Genomic DNA, 15,533 nt, shown 5'->3' with positions numbered 1-15,533 from the left:
GTTATGGCATTTGCACAAATGTGAAACTGAAGAAAATAAGGAATCGAGGTCACGTTTATTTTTTTATTTGCTTGCTTCCATTGGCTGTACCTTATATCCATTGACCCAATCAGTGTGTAGCGTTTTACAAGTATGACGTCACGACAAAGTATTAATAGTCGGCCTCGTTGCCCTCTATCATAGAAAACGCTTTCGGAGGTTCCGGTGTTGTCTTCGTGATTAGTTTCACGCTCAACTAAAGTCGAAAAGGTAACGTGAGTATTTCTTCTTGCTAATAATACGTCTAATGATTGTATTGTCTTTGCTGTGACATGTGTTGTGATTTTTGTTTTAGGGTTTAAGTGTCGGCTTGCTAACGATAGCCTTAGCTAAAAACAGAACAATGGAGTGTCTTGCGGTTCGTCGTTTAATGTCACCATTGACTCGATAAAGTGAAGTTACAACTCACAAACGATGCTAAAATTGTTTAAATGTTACGTGAAATTTGAGCGTGATATCTTTACGAAATGGCTAACAGCTTATATAACCGTTTGTGCTAACATTTGTAGAGTTGAGTTAAAGCAATGTTGTTTGAGGTACAACGAGAAACTGAAAATGGCGAAGTCGAAAACCAGAAACTGGCTGGGCTGTTTTGGGCTCCCACTGTTTTGACGCCATTGTTTGCGGCTACCTTGGGCCGTTAAAAGATTTTTAATCGTTCATGTCAGTATGTTAATAAACGCGTTAAGCGAAACGTGTTAAAGGACATAATCACTAGTTCGCTTTAGTGGAAACTGTTACATAAGCTGCGGTGGCGTATAAAAGTAGCGCTGCTTATGTTGGTGTTGGCCGCCTTGGGGGGGGAGGGGGAACCGACGGTGCTAGCCATGTAGGCTAGGCTAACACGCTAGCTTGACTAATTGGTGTCGTACCCGTTTCTGCCGAGCTGCTTTATTGATGTAGCAGTTTCTGACCTGGACTTTTGTTTTTCGTTTATCCTAAAAGCTAGTACAACATGGCCCGTACCAAGCAGACTGCTCGTAAATCTACTGGAGGAAAAGCGCCAAGGAAGCAGCTTGCGACCAAGGCCGCCAGGAAGAGTGCGCCATCCACGGGAGGCGTGAAGAAACCCCATCGTTACAGGTGTGTGGCACTCTGGTTGCCCCTAACAGAAAGATTTCCTGGCCTACAGTGTTGAATATCTGCTCGATTCATCTGCTAGGCCCGGAACTGTGGCTCTGAGGGAGATCCGTCGCTACCAGAAGTCCACTGAGTTGTTGATCCGCAAACTTCCCTTTCAGCGCCTGGTGAGGGAAATTGCTCAGGATTTCAAGACTGACCTGCGCTTCCAGAGTGCTGCTATTGGCGCTCTTCAGGTAAGTGAAACGTTTACATTTGACCTGCAGAGTAATGGCACTGTAACGAGAAGCTTATTTAAATTTCTTTTTCTCTCTCCTTAAACAGGAGGCCAGTGAGGCCTACCTTGTGGGTCTGTTTGAGGACACAAACCTGTGCGCAATCCATGCCAAGCGTGTCACCATCATGCCCAAAGACATCCAGCTGGCACGTAGGATAAGGGGAGAGAGGGCTTAAGTGGCTAATGACTCCATTGTCATGACAAATGATCCTATTTATCATACTTAACCATTTTGTGGACTTTTATTTTCTTGGCTTTTTTTTTTTTTTTAAACAGTTGTTTTTTTTTTTTTTTTTACTTGACACAAATCAATCATTCCGCAAGTGCGAGCCCCTTGCAGACATACAATTGTCTATCATTAGATATGGGCTAGGTTTGCTCTAATGTCTAAGCTTCATTAATGCAAGCAATGGTTGAGAGTAAGCTATCATGCATATAATTGTCCTCTGAGCAAAAGGGTTGTTGCCACAAATGCAGTATGAACTATCAGCATTGACAAAAGTGTAGCTACTGTTTGAAACAATAAGTTCTCCATTGTCACAAAGGGGCGAAGCCCAACTATATCCTCCTATAGCCAATTGCTCTGCATCCTACTTCTATTCAGTTGGAGCGCATCACTAGGAATTCTCATTGTACCTTGCTGTGGTGAGATTGGGTCGCGGCATTCTTCTCGGCAGCTGAGCAAATCACAAAGATGCACAAGCAGTTGTACTCTTGTGCGCCCATCTGATCACAAAGTTCACTTTGAGAATGAGACTTACATGTCACTACACAAACTTGTGCTCACTCAAAGTACCATCAATGGAGACAGAGTTTGTCTGAAGGGGGCTTCAGATTATCCATTGTGGGTCATATCATAAGATGTAACATCACTTGACTTTAAACTTGTGGGTGCTGGGGTCCATCTTCCATGGGGGGCAGGCTTTTTAATCCATTTACCACAAAATGCCAGCGTGTCATGCTCAGTAAGGCCTAGTGTCGGGGTGTTGGCTACCTCAGTTGATTCTCTATACTTGGTAACAAAGAGCATGGCAAACCCCTGCATATATCGATGGCTTTTTAACATGTTTTTTCCAACATAAAATCTTGGCAGCTACATTTAATACTATTTATGAAATGTTGTCACATGTCTTTCTATTAAAGGTCTTTATGAGTAGTAAGAGGTGTGTCCTTTTGTTTTGTTTTTTTACTATACAGACAGTGAAGAGGTCTATATGGTCAATACACATCTTTTATTTACAACACAAAGTTGGTCACAGCTGGTTTGTCATACAAACCATTCCGTATGCTTGAACCCAGTGGCTGTAGGTGGGGGAAAATACAAATGTTTAGTGTTTGAGTGACACGCCTGTAAGCACATGACTGCGTCTGAGAGCCGTGATGCCTCACCAATCCTGCAGACGATGTCTTCGCACTCCTTGATGCTGCTGGCTTGTAGCACCACACAGCAAAAGCCTGTGGACTGAGGAGTTTCTGGGGAGTCTCTGTGAACACAGCCAATCATGTGCTTAGATGACATGGGGGCCCAGCCAATGACTAGGCTTGTATATTGCATCATGACATCCTGTCGTAGGAGGAGTGCGATCTAAACTACAAGCAGCCTAGTTTAACAGGGATGTGTGGAAAAGCCTTTAATAATAAAATAGCTTAGATTATGGTATTTTGCCAGGATGTACTGCAATATCAGTGAAGGGCTTTCATATAAAATGTGATACTTACGCCACACAGAAGGCAAATGCTGTGTAGTCTGGCTGTGCATATCTCCCTACACATGAAATCTCGGGATAATGGTGCTCAAACAACTCCTGATGAGAGAAATGAAGACAAAACTTTAGGAGAATTAAAGTACAGGCAAATCTTTGTGAGAGAGATCTACTTACCAATTTACTGTTTCTGTCTGTGCACGTCAAATGTGTTTCCTTCAAATCTAAAAGCACTTCCTGCAGGGAAAATTAAATGGGTTATGCATATATAAGTGCTTTGCAGAAAATTGGGGAAACAGCTTTCATTACCTTGCTAGGTAGGTTTTTCTGCAACACCTGTGGGATTGCATGCTGGAGCACCTCCTTTCCTCCAAACTGAGAGAGGCAGACAAATGACAGTTACAGGAGGTGTGTGCAGAATGTTTGAAAATGCTGTAAAAACAAATTGTCATTTACCATTCCAATGTTTGCCTTTCCCAAGAATTGCACTATGTAAACAATCCTGTGGAACAGAGGTTGTTCAGAATGTATTTCTCAAATGTCACATCATGACGGCAGCTTGAATACAGATCGCAGCGATGGCGTGTTAACACTTGCCTTCCCTCTTTGAGACACTGTGATGGAGGAGGCTTCTGGTCTCTGCTTGCTGTCTCCTGGGAGGGAGCAGGACCCAGCTGCAGGGTGGGGTTCTCTGTCCTCAGGGCCCGCAGGAATTTGATAAGGGGTCTATACACTGTTCCGTCGTGGGCCCTCCATCTTATAACACGGATGGACAAAGGGCAGCCTTTAAACCGAGACAGAACTGCACCGGCCTGGGAGTGCAAGTAAAAAAGGTCTGGTAAAGAAGTGTATATATATGCAGCACCTTTGCATCCCGCCTGGCAGCTCAAGCTTAAATATCTACATCTATCTATATTTATCTATCAATACTCTCTTGCTGCTATCCTGTCAAAAATCCCTCCCCGACATTCATCTCTACCCACTCCACCCTGCCTGCACTGTCTTCTTCACCTCCCTTGTGCACTATTTTTCCATCTGTCTCCCTCTCATCACATGTATGTATTCCATTTTGCTCCCACCAACTTTCATTCCTTTATAGTGCGTACCTCCATCTTTCCAGACTCTCACTATAGGTCACAATGTCATCATCTGCAAAACATAATTCACGGAGACTGCCCCACCTGGATCTAAGGCATTTATCAAAATATAGATGATCCACAAACACGAAATATCCACGGATATTGCATGATATATTTAACATGAATTCGTTTTGCTGGATAATTGTGTCATGAAAATGCAATATCACAACAGCCCTAATGCAGTACGGCACTGTATATCTGAGGGATTTCTCACATGTCCACTTTTAGAATTCCTCAGCGAGGTCCCATTGATCTCATCGAGGATGTCACCAGCACCGATGAACTTGTCGACGTCAGCCTGACTGCCGGGAATCAGGTCAAGAACAAAGACGCGCCCGCTGAGATACCTAAGAAGCAGATCCATAGATGTTTTTTTACTAGCCCACGTGCTCAGTGTAATGGAAATATTTGTAGACTGGAACATACTAACCTCAGAACCAACCCTACCTCCCGGCAGGGCACAACTTCGTATATCTCACACACCTAAAAACAAACAGCCAGCAGTCAGTCTTTCACCTCCTTAAGATTGTAGTTTTTTTTTCCTTCTATGGATTTATATAATATCCAAAGACAAATAACATAATAACAGTGTTACTGTGATGCTCTTACCGGCAGGAGCCAGCTCTCATCCAGAAAACTGCAATTCTGTATACAAGAAAAGAAAATTCTTATTAGATTGGAGTTCAAAGTGATTGGAAAAAATCACAGTAGCAGCTCTGACCTCCATGTCCAGTTTGAAGTCCATGTGTGAGAGCACCAGCAGCAGCGACATGAAAGGTTCTGGAAGAGGAAGAACAGCAGCTCTTAAGATTTTGTTGTTGACAAGAACTTCCTCAGTTTTGTTCAAGCTGCTGTAACCTCACCCACAAATTCCTCATTCCTGAGAATTGATAAATCTGGGCTGTACCACTGAAGGAAAGAGAAACAATGTTAATCACAACTATGCAAGTCTGTTAGAGAAACACACTTTCTAAAATCCCATTTTTGTGTGCTCAACACTGGGGAACAATGCATCTGTCCATGTATCAGACCTCCAGGAGTCTGGCAGTGTGCAGCAGGTGTGTGAAGAACTGCGGCAGGACCTTGCGGCTGAGGGCCAGCCTGAGCAGGTAGCGCCCTCGGCCCTGAGCTGAGAGCAGCTTCCTGCAAACTCTGGTCTGCTCAACTGCCAAGGACAGAGCAGACAGACTGCACAGGAGAAGACAGACAGAGAGGTGACGGGCATTAATGAGTGAAGCTGTCACTAAAAAAAACAACAAAAAAACCTTCCCCATCTGCTAAACTAAGCAGGATGTAGTTACCTGCCACAGGCATCTTGATGGGGTAGCTGTTCGAAGCAGTGCCAGTAATCTCTGTGCACCAGACTAAGAACGGGCTCTGGAGAGAAATGAAACACACCCTGAGTGAATACTGCAGAAGTCTCCTTCAAAATGAATTCAGCTACACAAAATAATGATACTGACGCTGGAGTCCCTTCCTGAGGACCAGCTCCAGCAGCTCACAGCAGGAGGCGAGGTGAGGGTTGGAATCTGTCACCGTCTCTCCATCTGACTGCAGGTTCAGGACACACACTGAGTGGGAAGGGGAAAAAACACGCAACACACATTGAATCTGTTGTCATCAGCATGACATAACTGCATTTTTGCAAGCCATGTGATCATCGCCATTTCACTCATCAACACTAAAACAGAGACTGTGTTGATGATAAAAAACGTAGCGGAAGCTTTTTTGGCGTAAAAATAGCGCGCTGCAGGGTCAGAAATTAAACCCAATTCTAGTTGTACGTTTTATTATGAGTACGTCACGATCAGCTGCTTACTGAAATTGTGATCCAATGGCATCGTACCATCACTCATCTATTAATGATGCTTACCTTTGAGGGAGCCAAGGAGAGGGTCTTTGGGTGCCATGTTGATCGTCCAGCTGTGATCAGAGCCTGTCCTTGATAAGAGACGCGCCGCTTCTATCCTCCTGTCATTTAAGCACGCTCTGGGGACGCGCGCTGTGTACACACTTCCGTGAAGCTAACATATCGAGAAACACCTTCCAGTTCCACTGTACCTGCCCGAGACCGTGAGCGAGGACGGGCGATGTGTTGCTGTCATTAAGTTATTATTTTAAATAAATAGCGAAGGAATATTGAACCTGCAAACACAAGCGCCTGAAATAATAACCACGTACACCTGCGCACTGACTGACAGTAAACCTGTCGTGCTGCCTTCAGAGACCCCGCCTTGTTGACCAAACAAACTGTAGGTTCGTGTTTACAACCATTCACTTCAGTAGCTAATATTTATATTTTCAAACGTGACAGAAGCTATACAGGCTACGGGAATATAAAGGAAGAAAAGAAAACAGACAAACGGAATCTTAGTCGTTAATTTAAGATTTTTATGGACACGATAATAAAGACCCAGCGAGTTTATATAGTCAAGGTCCTTCTAGAAGCGAAGCTCACCATTTGGCAGACAAGTATTAGTTATTTGGTCGGTGATCTTGCAGCCTTAGTACTTTGCGTCTCTCGCCTATAATATCTCCGTTGGTAAACAAAGGCGTGTGTTCGAGTCCACCTCAGGCTGTTTGCTGTCGCAGTGCTCTTTCTAGACTATTTAACGCTGACTTACTTAAATTGGAATAAATAAATAAAATGTATTTTCGGGCTAAAAAAAAAGAGTAAATTAATCTTTAAATAGAAAAACTCTGCGACGCTTCCGTTTCTGTAAAGCTAGTTGGCGGCCTCTAGCGGCCCGCCTTTGGAACTGCCGCTCAGTGGAGGCGGTGGTTGATAAGAGCACGCGCGCTGTCTCTCGTGCCGCAGTTGTGGATGGGTGAAGGAAGCGGTGAGGCTGTGGAGGATGGCGGAGCACTAAAAAATTAAACCGAGTTTCGCGAAAGCATCACAGAAAAGCCGCGTAGAGTTTTCTTCCTGAAGGGAATTTATCCGTTACAAGGTGAGGTGTTATTTATTTCCCTCTAGAGCGAGGTGATAAAAAAACAACTGGTAAACTGGTTGCATTTTGCCAGTGCACAGGGCCTAATTACATGGAATAATGTGTGCGCTTGCTTTGATTATGTCCTTTTTTGTAAACATCGCTTCATGTGCAAGAGGCCTCATTTTTTAACCTTACAACACTGGCATTTCGAAATTCTGTTCTATTTATTATTAAGAATAATATTTTACAAATTGGGAACAAATAATTAAATTCGGTGTGTATGGATACACTGTTGTACGGTAACGTGAGCCTGTTATTGTGCAGTGTGTTTGTTCTGATGCCAACTTGCATGCAGTGATTTGTCACTCACTCCCAATATAGAAAGTCACTACCTGCGTTTGTACAGCTCCGATAATCCCGGATTTCCTCTAATCCTGCAGCTCCTCTGTCACCTACACGCTCAGCCTCCGCTGCCAGAAATAAACCCACCATCCAAACATGAGTCAGTTACAGACAAGCAACGCTTTGACATCTGCTGCCCTCATATATAGTGAAAGAGAGATTAATAAATACTACAAATCAAGATGCATTAGTGTGGTTGGTGTTGGTATCAGACATGCGCAAACTCATGATGGTGTAAATAAATGTTTAAAAATTATAGAAGGGAGTTGATTGGAAGTTATAGTTGAATAACACTGTATAACTGATTCCAACCCCCTTTCCATAAAACAGTTTCTAACAGTTCAGGGATGCGGGTGGAAGAAATTCATATGCATACTCAATAGGCAGAAAGCAGGCATACCTATGAATGTCAGAATTTACTCTCTAAAAGGTCAACTCAGTCCTGAGTTTGTGCTCCTCAGTGTTTGTTGCCTCCTTTTTTCTTTTCTTTTTCTTTTTTTTTTGTAGCTCTCCTGCTGCCTCTACATCACAGCAAGAACAGCAAATCCCCTCTGCTTGTCAGACTGACTGCTGATTCAACAGCAAACTGGTCCAAGGACCCCCCATCCCCCCCACCCCTCCTCCTCCTCCACCCCCACCATGGCTCCACAGTGTTTTTATTAAAAGCGCTCTGCTGTGCTCACGTCTCCATGGGAATAAATTCCCACTTTCAGGATGCATCGATCCACACGCATGCAGGAAATCCTGTTACTGTGCAATATTTTTTTTAATGTTGCTACATCTCTGTTTGCCACCCACTGTGTGGTCTCATGGATATATATATATCTATGCGGAGTGAGTGGGCTGAGCGAGTGGGCTCAACACCTAATGATAGCTCGGTGGGGATCTTAATGAGCTCTCTGTGGACTCTGAGTGCAGAGCTGTGATAAAAGTTCTGCAGTGAGTGCTCCTCTCTCCGCCACCTCACCTTTTTGCCACCTTCTCGCGCGTTAGCCATTTCTGCACCCTCATCGATTTGTGTGGGCGACGGAGTGCAGTCAGCTCCAGCTCTTGACAGAATGAGTGCCAGCGTGCTAAAGCTTTTTTATTATCATACCACAGGGCATCGGCCCCGCACTCCAGCTGCCAGCATGATGAAAGAGTGCCTGCAGTTCCTCATCGAGCCAGCCAAAAAGCTCAAGATCCGACTCAAGGTATACAAATCCTCCCACAGTAATTGCTGCGGGGGCTAAATGTTCTGGAAGTCATGATGTTCTTTTCCCTTTTAATTTTCTGTTTCTTTGCTCCAGGAGTCTCGCAAAAAAGTGAAGCTTGAGAAGAAGGAGCCTCTGGTGGAAAGTCAGTTGTTTATTATGGAGCTGGCCCGGGAACTCAACAGAATCTGCCAGGTAAGCTCTTCTCCTCTCTCCCTTTTTGCTCTTTATTACTTAGAGTCTTCTGCATTTATTCGCATTGCCTTTGTACCTCAGAGATCAAATATCCTGTGTCACATCTGGACCGGAGAGGACATCTGGACAGCCAGCGTGTGCCGGGAGTTCATCGTGGAATGGGCTGCTGTGCTGGAGAAAAGAGTGCAGGTACGAGATAGCAGCCATTTACAGAAATAAATTGTGTTTTTTATGGATGTTCTTAAAAGTCTCTATTCTTTATTCAGCCAAGGACAATCACATCAGACTACCAGTATGAGAAGTCTGAGAAGAAGGACTGGAAGGGACACCTTCTTTGCATGCTTGAGGGAGGCGGCGAGTACGACATGGGCCCCCATAAACGGGTCATCATGGATTGGACCCGGAATATTAAAGGCAGACCTCAGGTGACTTTCTTACGGGACATGGATGGTTATTAAAGTCTGACCCAGTTCCGTCGTTGCATCTGATAAAGATGATTAGGCTTAATCGTGCCCTTGACAATGATCTCATGATAATCGGACTGTGCTTGAGCTCTGGCCATAAATTCGAAGCAACTGTTTCTAAACCTCTTTTTTCAGCCCACTGTGTGGCCAGGTGAGCCTGTGCTCATGATGCTGGATGACCTGGAGTTCCAGTGGAAGAGGGGCCGTCTGCCCAACCTGTTCCCGGCCATGGAGCTCGTCATGCTGGCCGTGCTGAACGCCGACAGCCCCATAAAGGTCTTGATATCTGTCGCTAAGTGATCGTCATTAAATGTTTTTGTACTCTGTGGTGTAATTTATGGGATAAGAAGCATGCTAACTTAGGTGATTCGAAACATGAACGACACTTGCATGACATTCTCACATTCGATATCTGGGCTAAGTGTGTCAAGCATGCTGCATATAGGCTGCACGACAATCATGCTAATCTGTTTATCTCTTTGTTCAGCTCACCTTGTCCTGAATGTGTCCACTGTCTACCTTGACATACTCTGTATGTGTGTGCGTGTCTTTGTAGGTGGATGTGACAAAGCAGTGGCTGGTGAAGAAGCAGAAAAGTCAGAACATTGGTGAGTGGATCTCATCCAGTTTAACAATATGAAACAAAACATCCTGATCTTGCAAAGTGGTCATGAGTCAGAAACCAACATTTGTACAATACCTGTTGCTGCTTCGACCAAAAACTTGTTCTGCACATGTGAAAAAAGGGATTCTCCCCATCCTTGCCAATGAAAATAAAGTAGGGAATAAAATGACAATACATTTGGTTTAATTAATTAAATTATGAAGAATGGGGTCTTTATCTTTTTTATATGTTATTCTGGTGGTATTGTAAAAGTATACCACTAACTGAGTCAAGCAGAAAGTGAACAAGTAGATAAATATGCTTGACAAATGTTAGATAAATCTGTTTTTGTTTTGTTCGTCTGAAAGAAAAAAAATATTGGGATATTTTTAGCCTCGTGCACTAGCTCAGGCTCAACCCTCTCATCCCAGTGGATGAGAGGGTTACTTCCTCCTGTCCTTGGGCCAGTAAACAGGTCCTGGTTGCCTTTTGCCCTTATTTACTCAGTGACATTTCAGAGTACCTAGTCTTCTTAGTGTGTCTGAGTGCCCCACCTGGAATCTCCGTTGTGCTACTAATGTTCACATGGGCATGGACAGTGAGACTTGGAGGAGCATGACTGGGAGGAACCGCCTGTTCTCTGTTATGTTCTCTGGACAAATCACAGTTTGTCCATAACAAACACCGTGTTCACAAGTGCAGGTGACACTCAAACAAACCTGGTCGCAGGTCAGTGATTGATGCTTGGTTCTCCTGCGGGACTCCAGAGGCAGCTGTCATGTAGTGGCACGCCAAGCAGAGTGTGGCTCTGGCAGCAGTTCGAGCAAACTCTCAGGTGTGGGAGGAGTCCGGCGAGGCCATGGAACAAGATTTTTGGTTGGCCTTGAAGCGATTCCGCTCTGCTCACACCGCTGCAGTTGAGGAATACTTTGAGGGTCTCCTCAGTCACACTGACATGCCTTCTGTAGAAGAAGCAGAGTCTGGGTAGGACTCAGCGTTATAGCCTCAAAGCTATATCACAAAGTTTCCAGAACATTTGTGATACCGACATTTCTGACAATACAGAAAAAATACTGAATGTTTCTTTGATGCTTGCAGCTTTGCGGCATTTATAAATATTAATAACTGAAGAACAGTTTCCAATGAGCTACTGTCACTTATGACACACTACCTAATTAGAAGTGTGAGTCTGCTGAAACACGGTGCAGCAGCAGCAGCATTGTATCCAGTTTCCTCAGTTTATCCAGTTTTTGCCTGAAGCGGTGAAAGAAGTCATCGGAGGCTGACACGACACAGATATTATCAGTGTCTATATTATATATCACAGCCCAAGACCTCAGTAATTATTTTCCTAATAAATTTATGGGCTTAGTCACTTACTTCACATTTTAAAACAAGAAGTTCATCAAATAAATAAAGAATATTCTAGCTTTGCAGTAATTCTACCATTAGTCTAATGGTCAGTTTAAAGCTTAGACCAGTGTGAAGGTGTTCAGACCTGTTTATCACTAGTACACATTTATTATCATGGTGAGACATAAATCCTTGAGAGGTTCCAACAGGAAAGGGCCACCTGCCGTGTGACCCCATGTGAATAAAGGAGCAGCTGAAAGTGGCTTTTGTTAAATTACATATTAGCTCATAGGATTAGCATTTTTCCATGATGAGGCAGTCTTACTTTTCATAGGCTCAGTTGCCCGGGTTACAACCAGCTAAAACTGATGACCTTTTTATCTTTCTCTATGTAATTAAAATAATGCGAAAATAACATTTGATGATCATAGTTTGACTAACCCTGACTTCAGAGCTAAGGCCAAAATAAAACGTAGCCGACTAGGCTGAAGTGAGGCGCAGCTATAAAGCCTCACAGACGACTGAGTGGGTGACATACAAAATGTTGGTGTCAGCACAAAAACCACTTGGCAAAATCAGGATGTGAAACGAGTCACTCGGTGATGTGGCTGTTGAGTGTGGTAACAGAATACACTCCACTGAATATTTAATTAGAATTAATCTATAAAAATGTGATTGGAAGCATGTTAGGAAACAAGCTGGTAGGAGGGTTTGAGTTGTGAGTGGAACACTTGTCTGTCTTTAATCAGTCTTTGTTTGTTCTTTCAGATGCTGTGCGCTACATTCCCCACGGCGGTAAGTCCAGAAGCTCACTGTAATGAATAAATGAATGACCCCTTTAATGTCTCTGTATAGCTGTATACAGACATGTGGGGCTGGATTATATGATCTGAAATCTATAGTATGTAACGATAAACTTTAAACTCGATTATTAGCAAATGCAGTCTTTTTTTAATGGTTCGCCACTGGATTATGCACTTTTACTATATGTCAGTACAGTCTGACTGTTGGCTGGTGACTGTGGAGGCCTTTGAGTACAGTGAAGCTATGCTCAAGACACAGATTTGAGATGATTTGAGCGTTTTGACATGGAGGCAGTCGTCTGAAGATGGGTATAGGGTAGTCATAGAGGAAGCCACCCATCCTCAGGTTGACAGGCTGCTTAGTTGGCACAAAGTGGCCCAAAGCGTGACAAGAAAACATTACACCACCAGTAACAACCTGAACTGTTGATACAAGGCAGGATTGATCCATCCTTTATGTTGCTTAACTCAAATTTGGAGACTTATCAGACCAGGCAACATTTTCCCTTTCTTCTATTTTACAATTTTGAGCAGTCTGTGTGAACTGTAGCCTCAGCTCTTTCTGAAATCCTCAGACACATAACATTAACTGAAAAAATGTTTATGCCAAATGTCATAAACTAGATCCAAAACTCTAGCTTATGTTCAGCAGGATTTTTTTCCTACAACCACCTTGGAGCACCTGTATCATAGAATATATATTAGTTTAAAAACTGCACCATTTTAATGTAAATATGGCACAGAATAACAGAAACAAATAATGAGAATAATAATGGTAAACCTAACAAAGTGCTGTGACAAGAAAGAGTTTTCCTTTTACCTCCATGTTGATATTGGGCTCATTTTGTAGCTGTTATTCTTCTTTTTGTCAAAAGAAATTGCACATATAGTCATATTTGAACACTCATGCATACATTGGACTTTTCATGCTCTGTATAATAGTTGGGACCGATCACACTGAACAACTTTAAGCCGTGGACTAGTTTTCAAAATGTTTCCAGTGGGCACACAGAAGGCTGTGGATCACAGCGGCTGTGAGGGGAGTGGGCGTAAAATTCATTTGGTTGCATTTTTTTTGTACAAAGCATTAATGTGTTTTTCAGCTCTTGAAATTACATGTAGTTATATTTATACTTATAAAGTAATACTTCACAAGTACTTCAGCCCCCTTTGTACTTCAGGGCTTTGAGTACAGTGGGGTGGATGTAAGTTGCTTGTGTGTTATCGTGTGAAGGTAAATTTTGCATGCCTTCTTTAAACTACTGTACAAAACAATGAGCTAACGGAGTTTCTCTTCTTTTTCTTTGCAGTGTGGAACTGGATTTGTGATGCAGCAGGTATGAAAATCTCTTTTCTGTTTTTCACCTTACTGTGACATCATTTTGCAGTTTGTAATCCCGCCCTTTTATTCCACAGAGGACGTCACCCTGGACTCCGAATCGGCCCACTCAGGCCTGCTCATCTCAGATGATGAAAAACGAATGCGGTGCGGCCTGGAGCGCCGCGACATCCCACGATGCCCCCGACGCTTCGATGGCTGGTGGTGTGCTGTGGGCCAGGAGGGCTACGCCTCTGGACGCCACTACTGGGAGGTGGAGGTGGGCGAGCGGGACTGGCGGCTGGGAGTGGCCAAAGCCTCGGCCGTGAGGCAGGGCTTCCGCTCGCTGAACACAGATACGGGATACCTGACCCTCCGTCTGGAGAGAGGCACAGATTTGAAAGCCCTGACGGTGCCCGCTACGCCTTTACCTCAAAGCCTGTTGCCCAGGAAAGTCGGCATTTATCTGGACTATGAGCAGGGCCAGCTGTCCTTCTACGACGTGGAGAAGCGCTCCCACCTGTACACCTATACCGAGAAGTTCACAGAGGAACTGTACCCTGTTTTTGGGACTGTGGAGGTGGTCAAAGACCTGGTGATCAGGCCTGCTGATGCGAAACAGCGGTGCCTGTGCCCGGGGCCCTGCCTCTGGAACTGAAACGGATCAGTCCTAATCCTCGGCAGCTCACAGAGCTCACGCTTTTATTCTACTGATTTAGAATCGCGTGGCTGTTTCTGGACTAAAAGTCTTTCTGTGAGGTGCCTCGTCAAATCCCAAACAGGAACTGCTCTTCTTTCGACATGTCCATCTGCTAAACACTTTCCTGTTACTCTGCCTTCATAGAAACATACAGTATCTGATTCTTTATATTTTAAAAATGAGCATTTAAAGAATGAACAACGTTTTTCCCCATGGGTTTAAACTCCTCTCAAACTTCATTGGATAAAGTTGGGGATCAGTTTAAACCTGTAATGTTACATCCATTCATTTTTTTTTTTACTTTTTTTTTAATTGTTGATGACAAATAAACATTAAAAAGTTACAGCATGAGCGCACTGTGAATGATGATACTTTTAGCTTCAGTGCAGTGAAACAGTGCCGCTGACGAGGCAGATATTTGTAGAGCGGGCTGACGCATGCCTCTAGTTGAATTATAGATTATTTGATTCTTTGTCTCAAGCTTCCTGCAAACATTTTTCAGGCATGAGCTTGTTTTTGCAGCTGTGTTTTTGTTTATTTGTGCTATATAAGACATGGCAATGCTTTCCTCTCTCTAGCTCAATAAATCTTACTATTAATTCCAGAAATCTCTGAAAGTCTGTTGTCTCTTCTTTGCTCGTGCGAACAGCAGTGGATCTGATCTGCTTCAGACTTGGTGGGTGTGCTGCTATGAATGCAAGCAAGTCTAGTGCTGATTTTGACCTAATTTGGATGAAGGGTTCTCAAATTTTGACTATAAGTTCTTCCCTGTTACCCACTGTTTCCTCTAGAGCAGGGATGGGGGTACTCAAGGCGTTCAAGGGCCAGTGTCCTGCAGATTTTAGACACGTCACCTCGTCTTGAAGTTCTCCAGAGGCCTGGTAATGAATTAAGCATTTGATTCAGGTTGACCCAGGGTGAGATCTAAACCTGCAGGAGTTGCATTTGTATTATTTTTGGTTCACTTATTTTTGCACAAGTTTGCACAAACCATCAGCCAGCACAAAATCCTTTCAAATCTTTATTATGTGCAATAAAATAGTTGAACTTTTATTATTTTATTTTTCAACTGTTAAAAAGTAAGAGATACATAATTGATCGAAAGAACAGGAAAACTACTGAAAATGTTTTTTGGTGAGACGTTTATCCACTTATCCATTTTCCTACCAAGGAGCTTCCCTCAAAAATGTTTCACAAAAGCATTTTCAAAGAAAATATAAAGCCAAACATAGTAGCACTTGCAGTAGAAGCAAATACAATCTTTCTGTCTTTACACACATTTGTACGGGGGCCTGAAGATGCAAAATACAAAATAAAGCAAAAAACAACA

General features: G+C 43.4%; 3 protein-coding genes across 3 annotated transcripts; 2 read left to right on the top strand and 1 right to left on the bottom strand.

Annotated features, from left to right (window-relative positions):
- Positions 1-96: 96 nt before the first annotated feature.
- On the top strand, positions 97-2,556 carry LOC308390609 (histone H3.3A). The gene is made up of 4 exons (XM_080872798.1): positions 97-249; positions 985-1,122; positions 1,202-1,355; positions 1,444-2,556. Exons 2-4 carry the CDS (start codon positions 995-997, stop codon positions 1,570-1,572), a joined length of 411 nt encoding a protein of 136 aa, XP_080728924.1. The 5' UTR covers positions 97-249; positions 985-994; the 3' UTR covers positions 1,573-2,556.
- A 55-nt stretch (positions 2,557-2,611) lies between these two features.
- On the bottom strand, positions 2,612-6,420 carry LOC308391118 (uncharacterized protein). The gene is made up of 16 exons (XM_080873585.1): positions 6,112-6,420; positions 5,702-5,809; positions 5,540-5,615; positions 5,270-5,426; positions 5,102-5,147; positions 4,960-5,018; positions 4,848-4,883; positions 4,669-4,721; positions 4,453-4,585; positions 3,697-3,911; positions 3,556-3,601; positions 3,409-3,474; positions 3,277-3,336; positions 3,116-3,201; positions 2,786-2,880; positions 2,612-2,698 (listed from the first exon to the last, which is right to left on the bottom strand). The coding sequence occupies exons 1-16, from the start codon at positions 6,146-6,148 to the stop codon at positions 2,664-2,666; spliced, it is 1,308 nt and encodes a 435-aa protein (XP_080729711.1). The 5' UTR covers positions 6,149-6,420; the 3' UTR covers positions 2,612-2,663.
- Positions 6,421-8,631: 2,211 nt separating this feature from the next.
- On the top strand, positions 8,632-14,764 carry LOC308391017 (butyrophilin subfamily 1 member A1; the record flags this gene model as incomplete). Its single annotated transcript, XM_080873430.1, has 9 exons — positions 8,632-8,766; positions 8,863-8,961; positions 9,043-9,150; positions 9,228-9,386; positions 9,561-9,701; positions 9,982-10,033; positions 12,151-12,177; positions 13,496-13,522; positions 13,602-14,764. 9 exons carry the CDS (start codon positions 8,632-8,634, stop codon positions 14,159-14,161), a joined length of 1,308 nt encoding a protein of 435 aa, XP_080729556.1. The 3' UTR covers positions 14,162-14,764.
- Positions 14,765-15,533: the final 769 nt, after the last annotated feature.

The sequence above is a fragment of the Rhamphochromis sp. 'chilingali' genome (assembly GCF_963969265.1).
Source record: "Rhamphochromis sp. 'chilingali' genome assembly, chromosome: 22".
In the NCBI taxonomy this organism is placed as follows: Eukaryota; Metazoa; Chordata; class Actinopteri; order Cichliformes; family Cichlidae; genus Rhamphochromis; species Rhamphochromis sp. 'chilingali'.
The sequence above is the reverse complement of the archived record's forward strand: the minus strand, read 5'-3'. Positions and strand labels throughout refer to the sequence as shown.